The sequence below is a fragment of the Armigeres subalbatus genome, chromosome 3, assembly GCF_024139115.2.
Source record: "Armigeres subalbatus isolate Guangzhou_Male chromosome 3, GZ_Asu_2, whole genome shotgun sequence".
NCBI classification, from domain to species: domain Eukaryota; kingdom Metazoa; phylum Arthropoda; class Insecta; order Diptera; family Culicidae; genus Armigeres; species Armigeres subalbatus.
In genome coordinates, this window is record NC_085141.1 from 281596226 (window position 1) to 281614284 (window position 18059).

Below are 18059 nucleotides of genomic sequence, written 5' to 3' on the forward strand. Positions count from 1 at the left end.
TACTTATCACCCAATTGTAGGTACGATCTCAATTTTTTGTTATTATGCTTGTTTTGAGTGCTTTTTGGCAGCTTACTGTGAGTTAACAAAATGATGTTGATTTTATTTTTCAAACTATGGCAAAAATTAAATGCAAATTCTAGTGGAGATTATATTATTCGGTAGCAAATTTAGTCAAGATTAAAATACCTAACTCATAATAAGTAATCGTAATAACAGAAAGTAATACTTTATTCATCTTTTGAAAATGGTTCAACTGATCAATGTTACCCCGCTGATCAATGTTCCCCCGGATTACGGTACCGTTATTTACTTGACAATATATTGCTGAATTAGCTTGAGCAAGTGTTCATATAGTGTATTCTCTGCATCGCGTAATAAGTGAAATAGTTTGATAGATATCACATCAATTTTTTCCAAATGCAAGTTCATCTATCTCTTCATGGTTTGTAGAGCTATGCAACGTGGCACGATAAAATGGAATCTGATAGTTCTCTGCAGCAGCATGATTTATTCCCAAGAATGATCATGTGGAGTAAATTGGACTGTAAAATATGGTTCAGATTTAACATATTAAATCCCATTTTTCGTCATTGCAAAAAATAGCGTGTGCAACACGTTGCAAAACTCGATTTTTGCAGCAAGTTGCACTATATGCAAACTCATTTGAGTGACTTTAATGGTAAATAAACGCGGACGTGTGCACAGCAAATACACGCACGCCCGGCGTGTACCATTTTGGCAAATGACATTGAGAAAACTCAAAAATCCATCTATTAGTTGCACTCACTGAACGAATTCATTTAATTGTTGGAAATTGTGAAAAATAAAAGAACAGATTTTTTTTGCCAACTGTGTAGAACAACTCTGGTCCTGACTACCCTTGTGGGGTAACTTGCAAACTAAACTGTATTTTCATCAATGTCGATAAAAGTTTTCTGGATGGTCAGCAAAACCCAATTCAAAATAATTTTCTGTATTTCCTGAAATGTCAGCAGGCATACATTAGGTGCACAATGTAAACCAAAAAGAACATTAAATTAGGAATATATAGAATAAAAGACTGAGATAACTTTACTCGATATGAATGGAAGCTATGATCTCTACACTGGCCATTGGCTTCCACACTGATACTCTTCCCTCCCTCTTCACACGGGAGTTTGGCAGAAGGAAGGTCGTGAGATTTATACCCTCACAAATATTGCCCTCCGCTCGCTTTATAAAACATTCTTCATGCCTAACAAATCTATACTTTAACTTCAAATTCAATCATGAACTTGTACGTCTAAGTTTGGAAGATGATATTAGCATTTCCAAAACATTTTAAAAGTGAATTATTTTGGATTGTCTTGAGATTTCTTATGAAAATCCTTCGGGACTTACTTCGAAGAAATTATGAAATCCAAAAAATCCTTGTAATATTCCTTCGGAAATGTAAAGAAGAAAATATTATAATAAATCAAAAATTCATTCAGAAATTTCTTTACGAGTTCTTTTTAGAATTTCTTCAGTGCGCACAATACCTACGGGAATTGTTTTAGGAATTCCATTAGGAGAAATTCCTTCCGAAATTTCAGCAGTAATACATTTGGAAATTCCTTTAGGAGTTTGTTTGTCAATTGATTAAGGAATTTCTTCGGAATACATTTTAAGAAATTCCTGTGGAAATTCTAGGAAGAAAATTCATTCAAAATTTTCCTCAGGAATTTCTTCAGAACTTTCTCCAGAAATTCTTTTGGAAATTCTTCTAGGAATTCCTACAGTTATTCCTCCGACCAGCGGTTCTCAACCTTTTTCTCGATAGGTACGTCTTCGACCTGAAGTCTAACGCAATATGTGACTCTAAAAAATGTTGACTGAAAATTTCGTTGTTCTGCAAAACTTTGCGATTCAAATTAAGTTCATACATCAAGCTTCCTATTAGACTTTGATGACTTTTGGAGGTTTACAAAGTTCTTGAAAGTAGGCTTTCGCGCTTCATGAAAGGAGGCTTCCGATCCTCTTGAAAGGAGGCTCCCGAGTCTCTTGAAAGGAGGCTTCCGAGCCTCTTGAAAGGAGGATTCTCAAAAGGAAGCGTTACGAATTTCTTGCAAGGAGACTTTCAAGCTTTTTTGAACGAAGCTACTGAGCTTTTCAGAAATGTCTTCATATCTCTTAAATGGAGGCTTCCAAACCTCTAGATTCAAGACGACTACGATCACTACACTTTTTGTCCTTTTGATCTTTTGTTGCACAGCACTTCATACACTATGCTGGTTGTAGTGGGCAGAATTCAATAGGTTTTGATTTACTGATCGCCATGCATATTATGTGCAATACAAAGTTTTGGAATCAAAAACTACACAATTAGCACCAATAAGGGGAGATCCATAAAGTACGTCACGTAAAAAGTGCCGGTTTAGAAGCTCATTCTTCCATACTTTTCCAGAATAATTCTTTCAAGAAAATTTCCGGAATAATTCCTGCAGGAATTTTGAAAGGAATTTAACATTGTTTTACTTTAACATTGTTAACATTCCGAAATAATTTCTGGATGATTTTCTCGAGAAATTTTGGAAGAAATAATTTCCGAAAGAATTCTTGAAGGAATTTCCGAAGAACAACTTAATAGATTGCGAAAAAGAATTCCTAAACGAAGCACCAATCTCGTCGCTTTTTTTTGCAAACATACGTGCTCACTGCTGAAAAAAATTACGAAAATTAAAAAAAAACAAATCAAATTCCTTTTTATTTCTTTGTTATTGATGGGATGGAAATGGGAGCTATGGGATGAAGTGCCAAACCGTTCCCTTACCTATTGGAATTTTCATATATAAATTTCTAAATTTCTACAAGAATTATTCCCAAAAATAGAAATATTCCCAAGAATTCCGTGGGAATTTACTTCAGAAGTTGCTTCGGAAATTCCTCCAGTATTCATTAGAGTGGGGCGTCATGGTCATTTTTTCAAATCAATGGTTTTTCGAAGCCTTTCTGGGTCCTGAACAACTGTGCAGAATTTGGGATCTATTGATTGCTTCCTCGCTTTCCGCATCGCGTTTGAAATTAGTATGGGAGAACGTAAATTTTTGCATTTCTACTACTAGAGGTTTCAGTTCATCGTAAACCAAGTGGCACATTGCGTTAAAGTATAACCCAAAGGATACTGAAAAACTTTGCTAAAGAAGGCACGTAGCTGGAACGTCCACGGAAAAAGTTTTAACGCTTTGAACATTGAGTGTTCAAACCATATGCAAAAAATCGTTTATTCTGCCAGCACTGCCGTACTACGTGTACCAATTAGAGGGTCTTGTTCGGGAAATCCCGGGACAAAAATCCCGGGATGTAATGCATCCCGGATCCCGGGATTTTTTATGTAAATCCCGGGATTTCTCGAAAATAAAAAAATACATGATAACAAAAATATTTAAGAAAAATTAATATATGTATGTTCTGCATAATTGCACCGATTCTAGTTTGTTAGCCCATCGACTTTTATTTTGCCCGCATGTCTTATGCACACCCATGCATACAAACATACACAAACAAGCAATCACGGATATCTTCTCAATTCTATAGGTCTCCTAGCCTTCTGACTTTGTTTTTGGAGCGAACTTGTGTTTGGAGCTGATGAAAATAAATAATCATCTTTCCAGATTTCACAATAATCGAAGCGCCCAAGTCCAAGACGATCATGTCGGAATCAAAATTTTCAGATAATCCTGACGACGATTGTTTCAACGACATCAATGGTAGTGAAGAATCAGATGACGAATTCAATTCGTTCTCATTTGGTAATATCTGAACTTATATTATATTGATTTTCTTAACCAATTGCTGAATTTAATTCACGATTATATAAAACCGATTTCGGAGAAACATTTAAACGGATCCGAAACATTGCTCGAATTGTCCGTCGCTCGCCAGTGGAGAACTCAATGTTCCAGAGAAAGGATGAAAAACGGTTTAGGCAACAACTTCAACTCGTTCAGGATGTTCTGAAAACTACACAAAAAAATATGAAAAATAAACAGCGCGTAAAACTTGACTAACTATAATTCTGAAATAACTGCACTAAGAAGTTTTTTTTGTCGGATTCAAGCATCAACGTCTAAACATTTCTTAAACCGTATTGCCAGCGAGTAGACAAGTGGCGATTCGTTAGAAAATTGAACTCATACATATTTTACCATTCTTAAAAATGTAACAAATATATGAAATTGAAATTGCAAGTATTTTTATTTTTATCCCGGGATCCCGGGATATCCCGGTATAACGAAAAATTTAATCCCGGATCCCGGGATTTTTCATAGTCCGGGAAACAAGACCCTCTAGTACCAATAATTTAACTGAGTGTTATTTCAAAATAATTGATCTTATAGGGCTTTAGAGCTAATGAGAGCTATCCGGAATTATTTCACAAAGAAAAAAATCTGACAAGAAGGAAGATGGGTTTTGCCCTTCGATAACCATAGGTTGTCCGGTAGTGCTGGCAGAAACATTGATTTCTTGCCTATGGTTTAAACAATCAATTTTCGAAACGCAATAACATTTTTTGTATAACTTTTAGCTACGTACCTTCTTCGGCAAAGTCTTTCGACATCTTCCAGACTATATGCTAACGTATTGAGTCACGTGATTGGTGATAAATTGAAGCTAAGAGCAAAAATGTAAAAAAGTACGTTTTCTCATACTAATCTTCATCTAAATTTAAAACGCGATGCGGCATGCGAGGTTGCGACCAATCGAGCCCATATTTTGCACAGTTGATTGGGGTCCCAAGACGATTCAGAAAAACCTTGATCTCACTTGATCGGACGAAGTTTGCGTTTTTCCATACAACTGCGCCCCACTCTAGTATTCATCATGGTGATATTTCTTAGATTGATTCAAAAATTCGATCGAAAAATCCTCCAGACATTTTTTCGTAAAAAATACCTTAAAGAATTAATTTGATTAGTCATCCAGAAATTCTTTCTGGTATACCCCCAAAAATTCATCCAGGAATTTTATCGTAAATTTCTTCTTTCTCTCAAGGAATTTCTTCAAAAATCCTCCGCAAATTAATCTAGAAATACCTTCAAAAATTCTTTAAGTAATTCTTTCGAAAATTCCTTCAAAAATTTGTCTAAGATTTCTTTTAGAAATTCCCTCGGAATTTCCTCTACGAATCCCTTTGACAATGTTTTCAGAAATTCTTTCAGGTATTCCATCACAAATTCCATATCATCGACTTTCATGAATTTCCGAAAATCTCTTTCCTTGTGCATTCCCCCAAGAATTCCTTCAGAATTTTCTCCAGAGATTCTTTCGGCAAATTCTCAGGAAATTATGTTGGAGATAGATCGAGAAATTCTTTTGAAAATACATAAAGAAAACTCTAAAACAAAATTGGAAATTTATTCCAAGATTTCTTGGAAAATTTCTTAACGAATTCTCTAAAGAATTGCTTCGGAATTTCAACCGAAAATTCTTCGAAAAAAAAACCTACGGAAATTGTTCCAGGAAAACCTTCCGAAATTCCCTTAGGAGAATTTCTTTATGATTTCGTTTGGAAATTTCTTCAAAAATTTCTGCGGAAATTGGTTTAGGAATTCTTTCGAACTTTTTCTTAGAAATTGTTGCACCAAATATTACAGGAATTTCTTATAGAAATTCTTCCAGTATTCCTTAAAAAATCCCTTGGAAAATTGTAGGAAAAGATTATTATTTGGAATTTCTACGAAATTTTTTCAGAACTTCATTAAAGAATTTTTACCTATCTTTAGGAATTCCTTCGGACATTTCTCCGGAAATTTAATCAGAAATTCCTTGAGGCCTTCGGATATTACAGGTAAACTTCGTATACATCAGTTTCAAAGTTGTACGTTATATCGAAGCATGAGTAATCATCTTATTTTACACTACTTAAATGTTGTACTATCATGTACTTTATGGGCGAATATTTTTTTTATATAAGGCAGTGTGAAACAGCTTTTCTTGTGAACATTTCCTACAAACTTGTTCGTTACTAAGAAAAATGATCCGATGAATTGAATTCCTAATTTTATATCTAGGGGAACTGTTCCGTTTTCCATCTCACTGAACAATGAATATATTCATCTCATAGCAAAACAAAGAAATACAGTGGATTCAAACATGGCACCTGACTCGCCAAATTGAATATTTTTACGGTTGTAGGACAAAAGGTCGAAGCTCAAAAGGTCGAAAGGACAAAAGGTCGAAGGACGAAAGGTCTTTCATTTTTCTTCCTTATTTCTTATTTCTTCTACCTTTTTCCTTCTATTCTCTTCCTTTTTCCATCTTACTTCATATGTTTCCTTCTTCAATTCTTTTTCCTCCTTTCTTCTTTCTTACTTTCTTACTTCTTTCTTCCTTCTTCCTTCCATATTTCATCTTCTTTATTTCTAACTTCCTTCTTTCCTTCATCTTTCTTCCTTCTTTCTTTCTTTTTTCTTCCTCATTTCTCCCTTCTTTTTTCCTTCTTTCTTCCTACTTGCTTTCTTCTTTCTTTCTTCTTTTTTTTCTTTTTTTCCTCCTTTCTTCCTCCTTTCTTCCCTCTTACTTCTTTATTTTTTCTCTCTTTCTTCTTTCTCTCTCCCTCTTTTTGCTTCTTTTTTGTTTCCTTTTTTTCTTCCTTCTTTCTTTTTACTTTCTTTCTTTTTTTCCTTCTTTACTCTATCTTTTTTGCTTCTCTCCCTTTTTCTCTTCCTTCTATCATCCTTCTTTCTTCTTCCTTTCTTCCGTTTTCCTTCTTTCTTTTTTCTTCCTTCCTTCCTTCTATCTTTTTTCTTCCTTCCTTCCTTCTTTCTTCCTTCTTCCTTTCTTCCGTTTTTCTTCTTTCTTTCTTCCGTCTTTATTCCTTGTTTCCACCTTCTTTTTTCCTTTTTTCTTCCTATTTTCTTTCTTCTTTTTTCCTCCTTTCTTGCTTCTTTCTTTTTTCGTTCTTTCTCCCTTCTTTCTTTCTTCTTGCTTCTTGTTTCCTGTTTTCGTTCTACTTTATTTTTTCTTTCTTCTTTCTTCCTTCTTTTATCCTTCTTCTTTCATCCTTATTTCTCTCTTCTTTGTTCCTTATTTCTTCCATCTTTCTTCTTTTTTTCTTCTTCCTTCCTTATTTCTCTCTTCTTTGTTCCTCATTTCTTCCATCTTTCTTCTCTTTTCCTGTTACTTGCTTCCACCTTCTTTCTTTTATTTTCCTTCATTGAGTCTTCTCTTCTTTTTCTTTCCTTCTTTATTCCTTCTTCTATTTTCCTTTTTTCTTCCTTCTTCTTACTTTTTTTCCTTCTTCCATCTTCCTTCTTCTTTCTTTCTTTTTTTTCTTTTTTCATCTTCTGTTCTTTTTCTTTCTTACTATATATATATTTCCTCCTTTCTTCTTTCTTCCTTTTCACTTCTTATTGACATTTCACTAACCTTCCACCTTTTGACACAGATTCCCGTTTGAATGAATACTCATTTATTGAGTAAAAGCTATCTTTAGTGGATTTAAACATGACACCTGACTCGCCAAATTGAATATTTTCACTGAAATTTATTTATGTACGCCAACATTATTCTGAAAAATTATCCTTTGATTATTTTTCAGTGATTCCATTAGAAATTCTTTTCTTCATTAAAACTATACAAAATAACTGGATTATATCCGATATTTTGTTGGATGTACTTTCCAAAAAAAAAATCGAAGGAGTATCCGAAAGAATTACTGAAATATTTTTCGTAGATATTTATAAAGGAGTTTCGGCAGGTATTTCTGGAGAATGTTTCGTGAATATATTTCAATTCGTGGAGGAATTCGTGAATATATTTCAAAATGAATGATTCGAAGAATTTCCGAAAGACTTCCAGGAGGAAGTTTTGAATTCCAAAGGAACTCCTGAGATTCTGAAGTAATTCTTAAAAATCATTCTTTCAATTTTTGAAGAAACATTGAGAAAAAAAAATTAAAAATGATTTTTAGATTTATTTCCGAAGTTGTTTCCGGAGGATTTTTCAAAGGGGGAATTTATGGAGGAAATCTTGTAGCAATGCCTAAAGAATTTCTTGGAGAAATCTAAGAATGCCGGAAGTTCCTTCAGGAGCTCAATGTAAAAATCCTGGAATCCGGGAATTTGTAATTATCGGGTAAGTATGCCCAGCGCTATGCTGAGACTCCCTGAACCAATGGCCTCAGGGTCGGCACGCTTACCTCAAGCAACTCGCGGACAGGAAACTCTCGCATTCAAATGCAGGTAAAACCACAGAGCTTCACTTTGCGATACTTTATTCACTTCTGTCTTCACTCTCTTTCTCTCTTAAGGTCACTCCTGACAGAATCCAAGTTTCAAAGTGCTCGCGTTTTCGGGAGCACACCACTCGATACGGAGGCGGCGGACAACTGTCTTTTTTGTTGATTCAGCTTGGCTGCGTCGCAGCATGCGTGAAAAAATAAAAATGACAGTTGTGCGTTGCTTCCGTATCGAATGGTGTGCCCCCGAAAACGCGAGCACTTTGAAACTTGGATTCTGTCAGGAGTGATCTTAAAGCTAGTTAACCTGTCTTTAGAGCCCCGTTCCTGGCAGCACTCCATTTTTTCCTCCCTCTTCCTTCTGAGACCGACGACTCGCTGCGGGCTTACCGGTGGTATCGCTGGGTGGCTTGCGGATCTCCTCGCTCCTTGCTTCGTTGCAACTCGACCAATAAGGAGGCCGATCGACTATCGGCGAAAATAATGCCGGATTAGGCCGACTACGGAACCAGGGAATGACGCCGGCTCTTGCTGGGGTTTTCAACCCAAAAACAGTAGGGTTGTCCTCAACGCCTTCTCTTGTTCCACACACTTGCTTCTCTATTCTTCAACTTCCAACTTTGGTAACTTTGTAACATCCGTTCGCTTCCGGTAAAAATCTAGGAATTTCTTCGCAAATTCTATTTGGAGTTCCTTCCTAAATTCCTTTAGGAATTGATTAAAAATGCATTCAGGAAACTCCTATGGATTTTTTAGGAATTCCTTCAAAAATTACATTGGAAATTCTTTAAAATATTCCCCCAGAAATTACTTTACGAATTCGTTTCGAAAATTTCTTCAGTTTTTTATTCCTTAATGAATTCAATCAGCTTTTTTTTCATGAATTGATTCGGAAATTCTTTTTGGAACTTTTAAAATTTCCTACAGGAATTCTTCCACAAAATGCGCCAGAAATTATTTTGGGAGCTCCTCCAGGAATTTTATCTAGGAATAATTTTACAATAATCTGGTACACATTTCAAGAATGGATCTACAATACCAATTCTTCACTCGGAATTGGCTGACTTAGATCTGGAAACAACCCTCATTATTTCTGACTTCGACTAATATCAACTAATATCAACTCATTAACTCAATATCATCCAATACCTCGGGAGAAAACTGGGGAAAACAATAATTAATGTCTCTAGATGATAACATTAGACTCCATACAAGAATGCCATGATCATAACAATTTAGTAAATTATTTTGTAATAACTACCCAAATTAAAATTATTTTTCAAAATGTACGTTATAACAGGGGAAAATGTACGCTATATCGAGTGACGTTATATCGAGTGTACGTTATATCGGGGGTACGATATATCGAAGATTAGCTGTACTTGAAGACGAATATTCTTTAAGGAATCATTCGAAAATTACTTTAGGAGTTCTTTCGGAAATTTTTGCTGGAAATTCATTGAAGTTTCCGTTAGAAACTCTTCCAAAGATCCTTTAGTATTTCCAATTTTATTTTTTAATAAATTTTCGGAAAAATTCGTGTAACAAAATTTTCGGAATAATTCCAGGAATTTCGGAAGAAATTTCATATGGTTCATTAAAAGGATTTCCGCAGGATTTCCTGGATAAAGTTTCTAAGGCATTTCCTGAGAAATTTACAAAGGCTTTCACAGAAAACTTTCCGAAAGATTCCCTGGACGAATGTGGAAAGGAATTTCTGGCGTAATTTTTGAAATTCTGTAAGTATTCCTGAGGATTATCCGAAGAATTTTCTTTAGGTATTTCTGAAGAAATTTTTAATGGAATTTTAATTTAATTAATTTCTGAAAAAGTACAAAGGAATTTCTAAACGAATTCCTCTGTGTTGAACTTAATCTGTGAATTAAAAAAAACACATATAAATAAAGATTAAAAAAAAGAATTCGTGAAGGAATTTCCGAAATTTTCTTAAAATTGCTTTCCACAGAAATTTCTGGATTTCTCTCCGATTTTCGGAGGAAGTCTTGGAGAAATGTATGCATATCGGAAATGCCTTCAAGAGATCATTTTTAAATTCCGTTACATACTTAATTTTTTTCGCCGAGGCCGGCAAAATTAATTGCCGAGAATCCAACAGCTGATATCTCGGTAAAAATCTCGGTGAAAGTTCAAATTACCGATTGGTCGTAAAATGATCGACACAACCCAGCTGTCAAATTTTACCATGCCGTTCGGTAGTACGTTCCCGATACATTCGGTAAAGGGCTTTGCCGAGATGCAGTAAATATTATTGTTATTATTTATTTTCAGATGAATCAAATCAAAACAAAAATGAAAAGCGTTAATCCATATAAAATGGGTTATATTTTAGGTCACATTTTGTAAAAAAAATAAAAATGAACTTGCTAAATTAAGCTTCACAAATGTTAACATGTTTATTTTAATAGCTCCTTCGTATGGGTGAAGCCGACGGTGACGCATTTTCCATTGATATAGCCGTTTCTTTGCTATTTTTGCTAATTGAAGTACATTCATTCATTTTTTTTCATTCATTTATTTAGTTAACATCTAAACAGATAACACCGAATCAACAATTTGACGCCACAATACACGGTTCGAGGCTGCATCTCTCCATCCTCGGATACGCCCCACGCTCGCCAAGTCGTTCTGCACCTGGTCTGCCCATCTCGCTCGCTGCGCTCCACGCCGTCTCGTTCCTGCCGGATCGGAAGCGAACACCATCTTTGCAGGGTTGCTGTCCGGCATTCTTGCAACATGTCCTGCCCATCGTACCCTTCCGGCTTTAGCTACCTTCTGGATACTGGGTTCGCCGTAGAGTTGGGCGAGCTCGTGGTTCATTCTTCGCCGCCACACACCGTCTTCTTGCACACCGCCAAAGATGGTCCTAAGCACCCGTCTCTCGAATACTCCGAGTGCTTGCAAGTCCTCCTCGAGCATTGTCCATGTTTCATGTCCGTAGAGGACAACCGGTCTTATAAGCGTCTTGTACATGACACATTTGGTGCGGTGGCGAATCTTTTTCGACCGCAGTTTCTTCTGGAGCCCGTAGTAGGCCCGACTTCCACTGATGATGCGCCTTCGTATTTCACGGCTAACGTTGTTGTCAGCCGTTAGCAAGGATCCGAGGTAGACGAATTCCTCGACCACCTCGAAGGTATCCCCGTCTATCGTAACACTGCTTCCCAGGCGGGCCCTGTCGCGCTCGGTTCCGCCCACAAGCATGTACTTTGTCTTTGACGCATTCACCACCAGTCCAACTTTTGTTGCTTCACGTTTCAGGCGGGTGTACAGTTCTGCCACCTTTGCAAATGTTCGGCCGACAATGTCCATGTCATCCGCGAAGCAAATAAATTGACTGGATCTATTGAAAATCGTACCCCGGCTGTTACACCCGGCTCTCCGCATGACACCTTCTAGCGCAATGTTGAACAACAGGCACGAAAGTCCATCACCTTGTCTTAGTCCCCGGCGCGATTCGAACGAACTGGAGTGTTCGCCCGAAATCTTCACACAGTTTTGCACATCATCCATCGTTGCTTTGATCAGTCTGGTAAGCTTCCCAGGGAAGCTGTTCTCGTCCATAATTTTCCATAGCTCTACGCGGTCTATACTGTCGTATGCCGCCTTGAAATCAACGAACAGATGGTGCGTTGGGACCTGGTATTCACGGCATTTTGAAGGATTTGCCGTACAGTAAAGATCTGGTCCGTTGTCGAGCGGCCGTCAACGAAGCCGGCTTGATAACTTCCCACGAACTCGTTCACTAATGGTGACAGACGACGGAAGATGATCTGGGATATCACTTTGTAGGCGGCATTAAGGATGGTGATCGCTCGAAAGTTCTCACACTCCAGTTTGTCGCCTTTCTTGTAGATGGGGCATATAACCCCTTCCTTCCACTCCTCCGGTAGCTGTTCGGTTTCCCAGATTCTGACTATCAGTTTGTGCAGGCAAGTGGCCAGCTTTTCCGGGCCCGTCTTGATGAGCTCAGCTCCGATACCATCCTTACCAGCTGCTTTATTGGTCTTTAGCTGTTGAATGGCATCCTTAACTTCCCTCAAGGTGGGGCTGGTTGGCTTCCATCGTCCGCTGAACTGACGTAGTCATCTCCTCCGCTGCCTTGACTTTCACTGCCTGTACTCTCAGCGCCATTCAGATGTTCCTCGTAGTGCTGCTTCCACCTTTCGATCACCACACGTTCGTCCGTCAATATGCTCCCATCCTTATCCCGGCACATTTCGGCTCGCGGCACGAAGCCTTTGCGGGATGCGTTGAGCTTCTGATAGAACTTGCGTGTATCTTGAGAACGGCACAGCTGTTCCATCTCCTCGCACTCCGCTTCTTCCAGGCGGCGTTTCTTCTCCTGAAAAAGGCGGGTCTGCTGTCTCCGCTTCCGTCTATAACGTTCCACGTTCTGCCGGGTACCTTGCTGCAGCGCGACCGCCCGCGCTGCGTCCTTCTCCTCCAGAATCTGTCTGCACTCTTCGTCGAACCAATCGTTCCGTCGACTTCGACCCATATACCCGACGTTGTTCTCCGCTGCGTCGTTGATGGCTGCTTTGACTGTATTCCAGCAGTCCTCAAGAGGGGCCCCATCGAGCTCACCCTCTTCCGGCAACGCTGCCTCGAGATGCTGCGCGTATGCAGTGGCGACATCAGGTTGCTTCAGTCGCTCTAGGTCGTACCGCGGCGGTCGTCGGTACCGAACATTGTTGATGACGGATAGTTTTGGGCGCAGTTTAACCATTACCAGATAGTGGTCAGAGTCGATGTTAGCGCCACGATATGTCCTGACGTCGATAATGTCGGAGAAGTGCCGTCCATCAATCAGAACGTGGTCGATTTGTGATTCTGTCTGCAGTGGTGATCTCCAGGTGTACCGATACGGGAGGCTGTGTTGGAAGTAGGTGCTGCGAATGGCCATATTCTTGGAGGCGGCGAAATCAATTAGTCGTAGGCCGTTTTCGTTCGTCAGCCGGTGAGCGCTGAACTTTCCAATAGTCGGTCTAAACTCCTCCTCTTGACCAACCTGAGCGTTCAAGTCTCCTATGATGATTTTGACGTCGTGGCTTGGGCAGCTGTCGTACTCACGTTCCAGCTGCGCGTAGAATGCGTCCTTATCATCATCAGTGCTTCCGGAGTGTGGGCTATGGACGTTGATTATGCTGAAGTTGAAGAACCGGCCTTTGATCCTCAACTTGCACATTCTTTCATTGATCGGCCACCACCCGATCACGCGCCTTTGCATATCGCCCATCACTATGAAAGCTGTTCCCAGCTCGTGTGTGTTGCCGCAGCTCTGGTAGATGGTATGATTACCTCTAAACGTTCGCACCATTGATCCCTTCCAACAAACCTCCTGCAGCGCTACGATGCCGAATCCACGGTCCTTGAGCACATCGGCGAGTATGCGTGTGCTCCCGATGAAGTTGAGAGATTTGCAGTTCCACGAACCGAGTTTCCAATCGCTAGTCCCTTTTCGTCGCAGTGGTCTTCGCCGATGGTTCCGGTCCGTTCTCTCTTGTTGATTGTTCGTTGCTTAAGATTTTTAAAGGCTGGCTTGCAGGGCCTGACACCAAACCCCTAAATTTCCGGAGGACCATTCCTCCTTATTTCCGGTGGACTATGGTGCACAATTTCATCCCTTGCTGGCACTCGGACGATGAGCAGCCGCCCCTAACATGGAGAACAGACGCTGTTGCGAGCCGATCTTGACATGGAGAACAGACGCTCGATCAGATTTGCACCTCCGGAGCAAACCCTCCCTTCCCTGTTAGCATACGACCATAGTTCCCACCGGGGTTGGTTACCCGATCTTCCCTAAGGTTGCTCGTATCCCGGCCAGCACCGCGGGGAGGTAGGGATAGGAGTTGCTGGGTAAGAGGCTAAGGACCGCGAGATGGGGTCTATTTTATTCCTTCAGGTACGCGAAGTACCAATGGTACGCTTTACCCAGCATTTGCCGTGCCAATTGAAGTACATCTGAAACTGAAATTAAAACGAACATAAGTTTCATTAATTTCAATCAACGTGAACGACACAAGTTTTTCCAAATCAAAAGTCCCTAAAAGGATGGCACATCCCTCGAGAAATATGATAAAACTCGTATGAGATTTGCCGTCCTTTTAGCAGAATATCCAGTCTTTTTTGGGATTTCATCGGTTTGGAAAACCTTGTGTCATCCCTGATGCTTTCGTTGAAGTCAACGTAGAATTTTGTATGAATATTGAACAGATTATAGTGTTCTGCGCGTAGAGGTAATTGAAATTATATTGAATACTTACCAACAAATTTAAAGATGAAAATTTCTTTTTACTTCTTCGCATGCCTCTTGCAGAACACGTTACAGGTTTTACATTTGACAGATGAGTTAACCGAAACTCAGTCAAATTCGGAACTACCGGTTACTATGGTAAACTTGACTGCCGAGTTTCAGTAACTTGTGAAAACGTCATATTAATTGACGAGATATCAGTTGAAATATACTTTTACGGTCGTGCTCGTCAATTTATTTTACCGACAAAAAAATAGTCTTTTAAGTGTGTAGGAATTCATTCGGAAAGTACTAAGGAAATTCCTAAATTTTGTCCTAGAATTATGGAAAGGATTCTTGCAGGAAATTCCCGAGGAATTACTGGAGACATTTCCGAGGGAATGGAATTTTCGATGATATCCGAAGGAACACATGAAATAATTTTCGAATTGAAAGGTTTTGAAAAAAAAAACCAAAGAATTCCTAGAAACTTTTTCAATAAATAAGACGATTGCATTAAATCTTGTAGACGATAAAATGCAATAAAATTTTCGTAATATTTGAAAACGCTCAATTTTTTAAATTGATTTATCGCTTGGCTGATTACCGCCTCCAATTATAGTTCTTACTACTGACGCCAAATTATAATTGAATCAATTACGCCAAAAATGCTGGTGCCCCACTATTATCAAAGCGCCGCCAGTAAACGTGATACAGAGCAGATACTTTAGATGTGGTTTGATTTTCAGAATGTTAGCCTCATTTAGATCATTAGAAAGAATTTAAGATTGTATTTTGGCAATATTCCTACATAAACATGATAAAAACAGCACCCAGTTATTAGCAACAGGGGTGTCAATAGAACATAAAACTACGAACAGACTTTGGACCCCCTTTGGATCGCTTCACGCATCAGTAACAATAGAATCATTAAACTATATGATTTTCGTTTTATTTTTGTTTCGCAAAACCGGTTTTATATGTTCCGTTTGCGAAGTCATCCATTCACCCTTCAAACTGTGCACATCTTTATTACGGTGAACGCATAGGTTGTTAACAAACTTACTTTAATTTACTGAATTTTGCGCAATGTAAACATTTATGAGGTTTCGATTGCATCACAATTTCATGTGTCGATTTACAGACATAGAATGTCACATAGAATCCTGCCTGACATCCACCTATAGTCAGTGCTACTTGAAAATTACCTTTTTTATCAATTTGAAATTCATTAAAAAATAGTCGTGCGATATCATGAAATTGTGCTTACGTTACGTGAAATATTTTAGGTTATTTATTTTATTGATTAGGTTATTTGATTTTCTACTAAGTTAAATAAAAACGACCACCCAGTTGATATAGAAAAACACGTATCTATCAAGGCACAAAATCACTAAAGTATAGTGAAATTAAATTGAAATAGGGGGAAAGACGGCTTTGGCAGGTTTTGTTCTATTATTGGCAGGGGGATTTTTGTCGACCAAATTTTATGAAATTTGGCCGCAATATTCTTTGATATGCAAAGAATGTTTAGGCCAAATTTGAGCCTAGCCAGTCATAAAAAACCCCCCTGCCAATAATAGAACAAAACCTGCCAAAGCCGTCATTCCCCCTACCTATTATGAACAGCTACCTATCCAATCCAATCCAATGAATTCATTTGTTAGGAAATTGTTAGTGGAAGTAAGATACTTTAAATTAATAGCCTCCTACAAGCAATTTAAGTTGAATACGCAAGTTTTTTAGCTGAAGAAGCCTACTTTCAATGGAATAAGGCTTTATTCAGCTTCCAATTTCCAATTTTTGGTAGGTACGTTCAATGTTGTACGAGCAATGCAAAAAACCAGCTCTAAAATATTATTTATTTGGTCTTAAGTGAATTTAGGTATTTTTATCAAATTATTTGCTATATCATTGTTTTTATTTTCAAACAGCTTAACCATTATTGTCGCATTTTGGCCAGCCCAGCCTAAACAGCTGATAAATCAAACACCCATTCAACAAATCACCTACCTACACCACACAAAAAACATGCACTCAATATTTTAATCTAGAATTCAGAACTTGGCGCGTCATCTAATCAAGTTTTTTTTATCCGTCTGAATTTCCAATTTAGGAACCATCGTCAAGCGCGGAGCCCACCGGAAAAAAATAACACAACACTGACCCAGTCAAAATAGCATTTCATGTCTGCAATGTGTATTAGTAGCCGACTCGGAAAGGAGCCGTACAATCAAAGGCAAAGCTAATTTGAATCCGCAAACACAACCAGCAAAACTTCTCTTCTACCTATATAGGTACGAGGTACCTACTGGTTTCGTGTTCACTTCTTCCGGGACGGCGCGGCACAAGCAATAGCATATACGACGAGGAATGATGATTGTACCGTCATCGACCGCCCAGCCAGCCGTTCAGTCGGCATCAACCGCCCGCGAGAGTTGATGTCATTCTAGCTCGAACCCGCAAACCGGCGACATCGATGTCCATCGACGGACGCGCGAAACGACCGGACCGAAGCCCGTTTGAGTGTTATGCTGTAGTGTGAATTGAGTCGGGGTCGGATGAGGACGCGACTCACTAAACTGCGTGTCGGGCATATTGAAGAACTCGGTATCGCGTAAAGTGTGCCCATAAAGCGGAGAGTTCTCGTAATTATTGTTTCTGAGGAAAAAAGTGATTTGTGCCACTACTGCCAAGCAGATTGAAATTGTAATTTAGGCCATTGGGTTTCGCGACAAGCACCGAATAATGCTCAGTGAAGCATCCAATGTTAAAGTGAAAGTCTGCAGTGTTGTTCATTGTTGTGTGGTATACCGAAAATAATAATAAGTGAAGTATAAGTGAAGATTGGTAAAAGCCAAGAAAGTAGTGAAAATGTTCTTCGTGATTGGTCATATGGAAATTCCGTCCTATCCTGCAGTGTGATGTACATAATACTTAGCAGAGCTCCTGCTAACTGCTAGCGATAATTCATCGTCTACTAATTGGTTCTCCAAACAACGAATCAACACAAAATTCATCGCATCAGCAGTCAACCGTAGCACTCCTCACGACTAAGCTAAACTAATTAACTATTGCAAAAACCAGTAGTAAACAAGCAAAATGACCGTCACATATACCGCCGAAGTTGCCACATGTCGAGGATTTGGCTGCTTTCTGAAGCTGCTGGTCAGGTGAGAGATTCGAGAAACACTCATTAGAAATATTTCTCTACGACGACAGATCGGGAGGTGCGAAATCACCTGACACATCAAAACGAGTCAGATAGGAACAAACAAATCCGGGTACCTGCCTAGATACAAATGGTTTGTTCCGGTGCGGATTGGGTTTTATCAGAATTATGGCTTATCTCACGCACGGTAGCTATGGACATTTCGTGTCTGATAGCAATCAAAATAATTAGAATGATTTCAAGCCTTGGCTTCATTAAATTACTCTACCACATGGTGACCCAACACAATTTTCTGTTCAGGTCAAATATGATCAGAGTTCTGACTTATCGCTTCCATACTGGAGGAGGTTTTATGGCATTAATAACGAGGAACACATTTTATTCTATAATTCTTTCTCTGGAGCGAAAATAAAGCATAAATGAAATTTGTG

The 18059-nt window shown here is 38.8% G+C and overlaps 1 protein-coding gene across 2 annotated transcripts in view; it reads left to right on the forward strand.

Moving 5' to 3' along the window:
• Positions 1-18059, forward strand: part of LOC134224637 (bestrophin-4-like) — a 98520-nt gene that overhangs the window by 20315 nt on the left and 60146 nt on the right. For both annotated transcript variants that reach the window (XM_062704094.1, XM_062704095.1), the window contains exon 2: positions 16573-17629. In XM_062704094.1, coding sequence (XP_062560078.1) covers positions 17559-17629 — 71 coding nt within the window. In that variant the 5' untranslated portion in view covers positions 16573-17558. The remainder of the gene's footprint in view (positions 1-16572; positions 17630-18059) is intronic.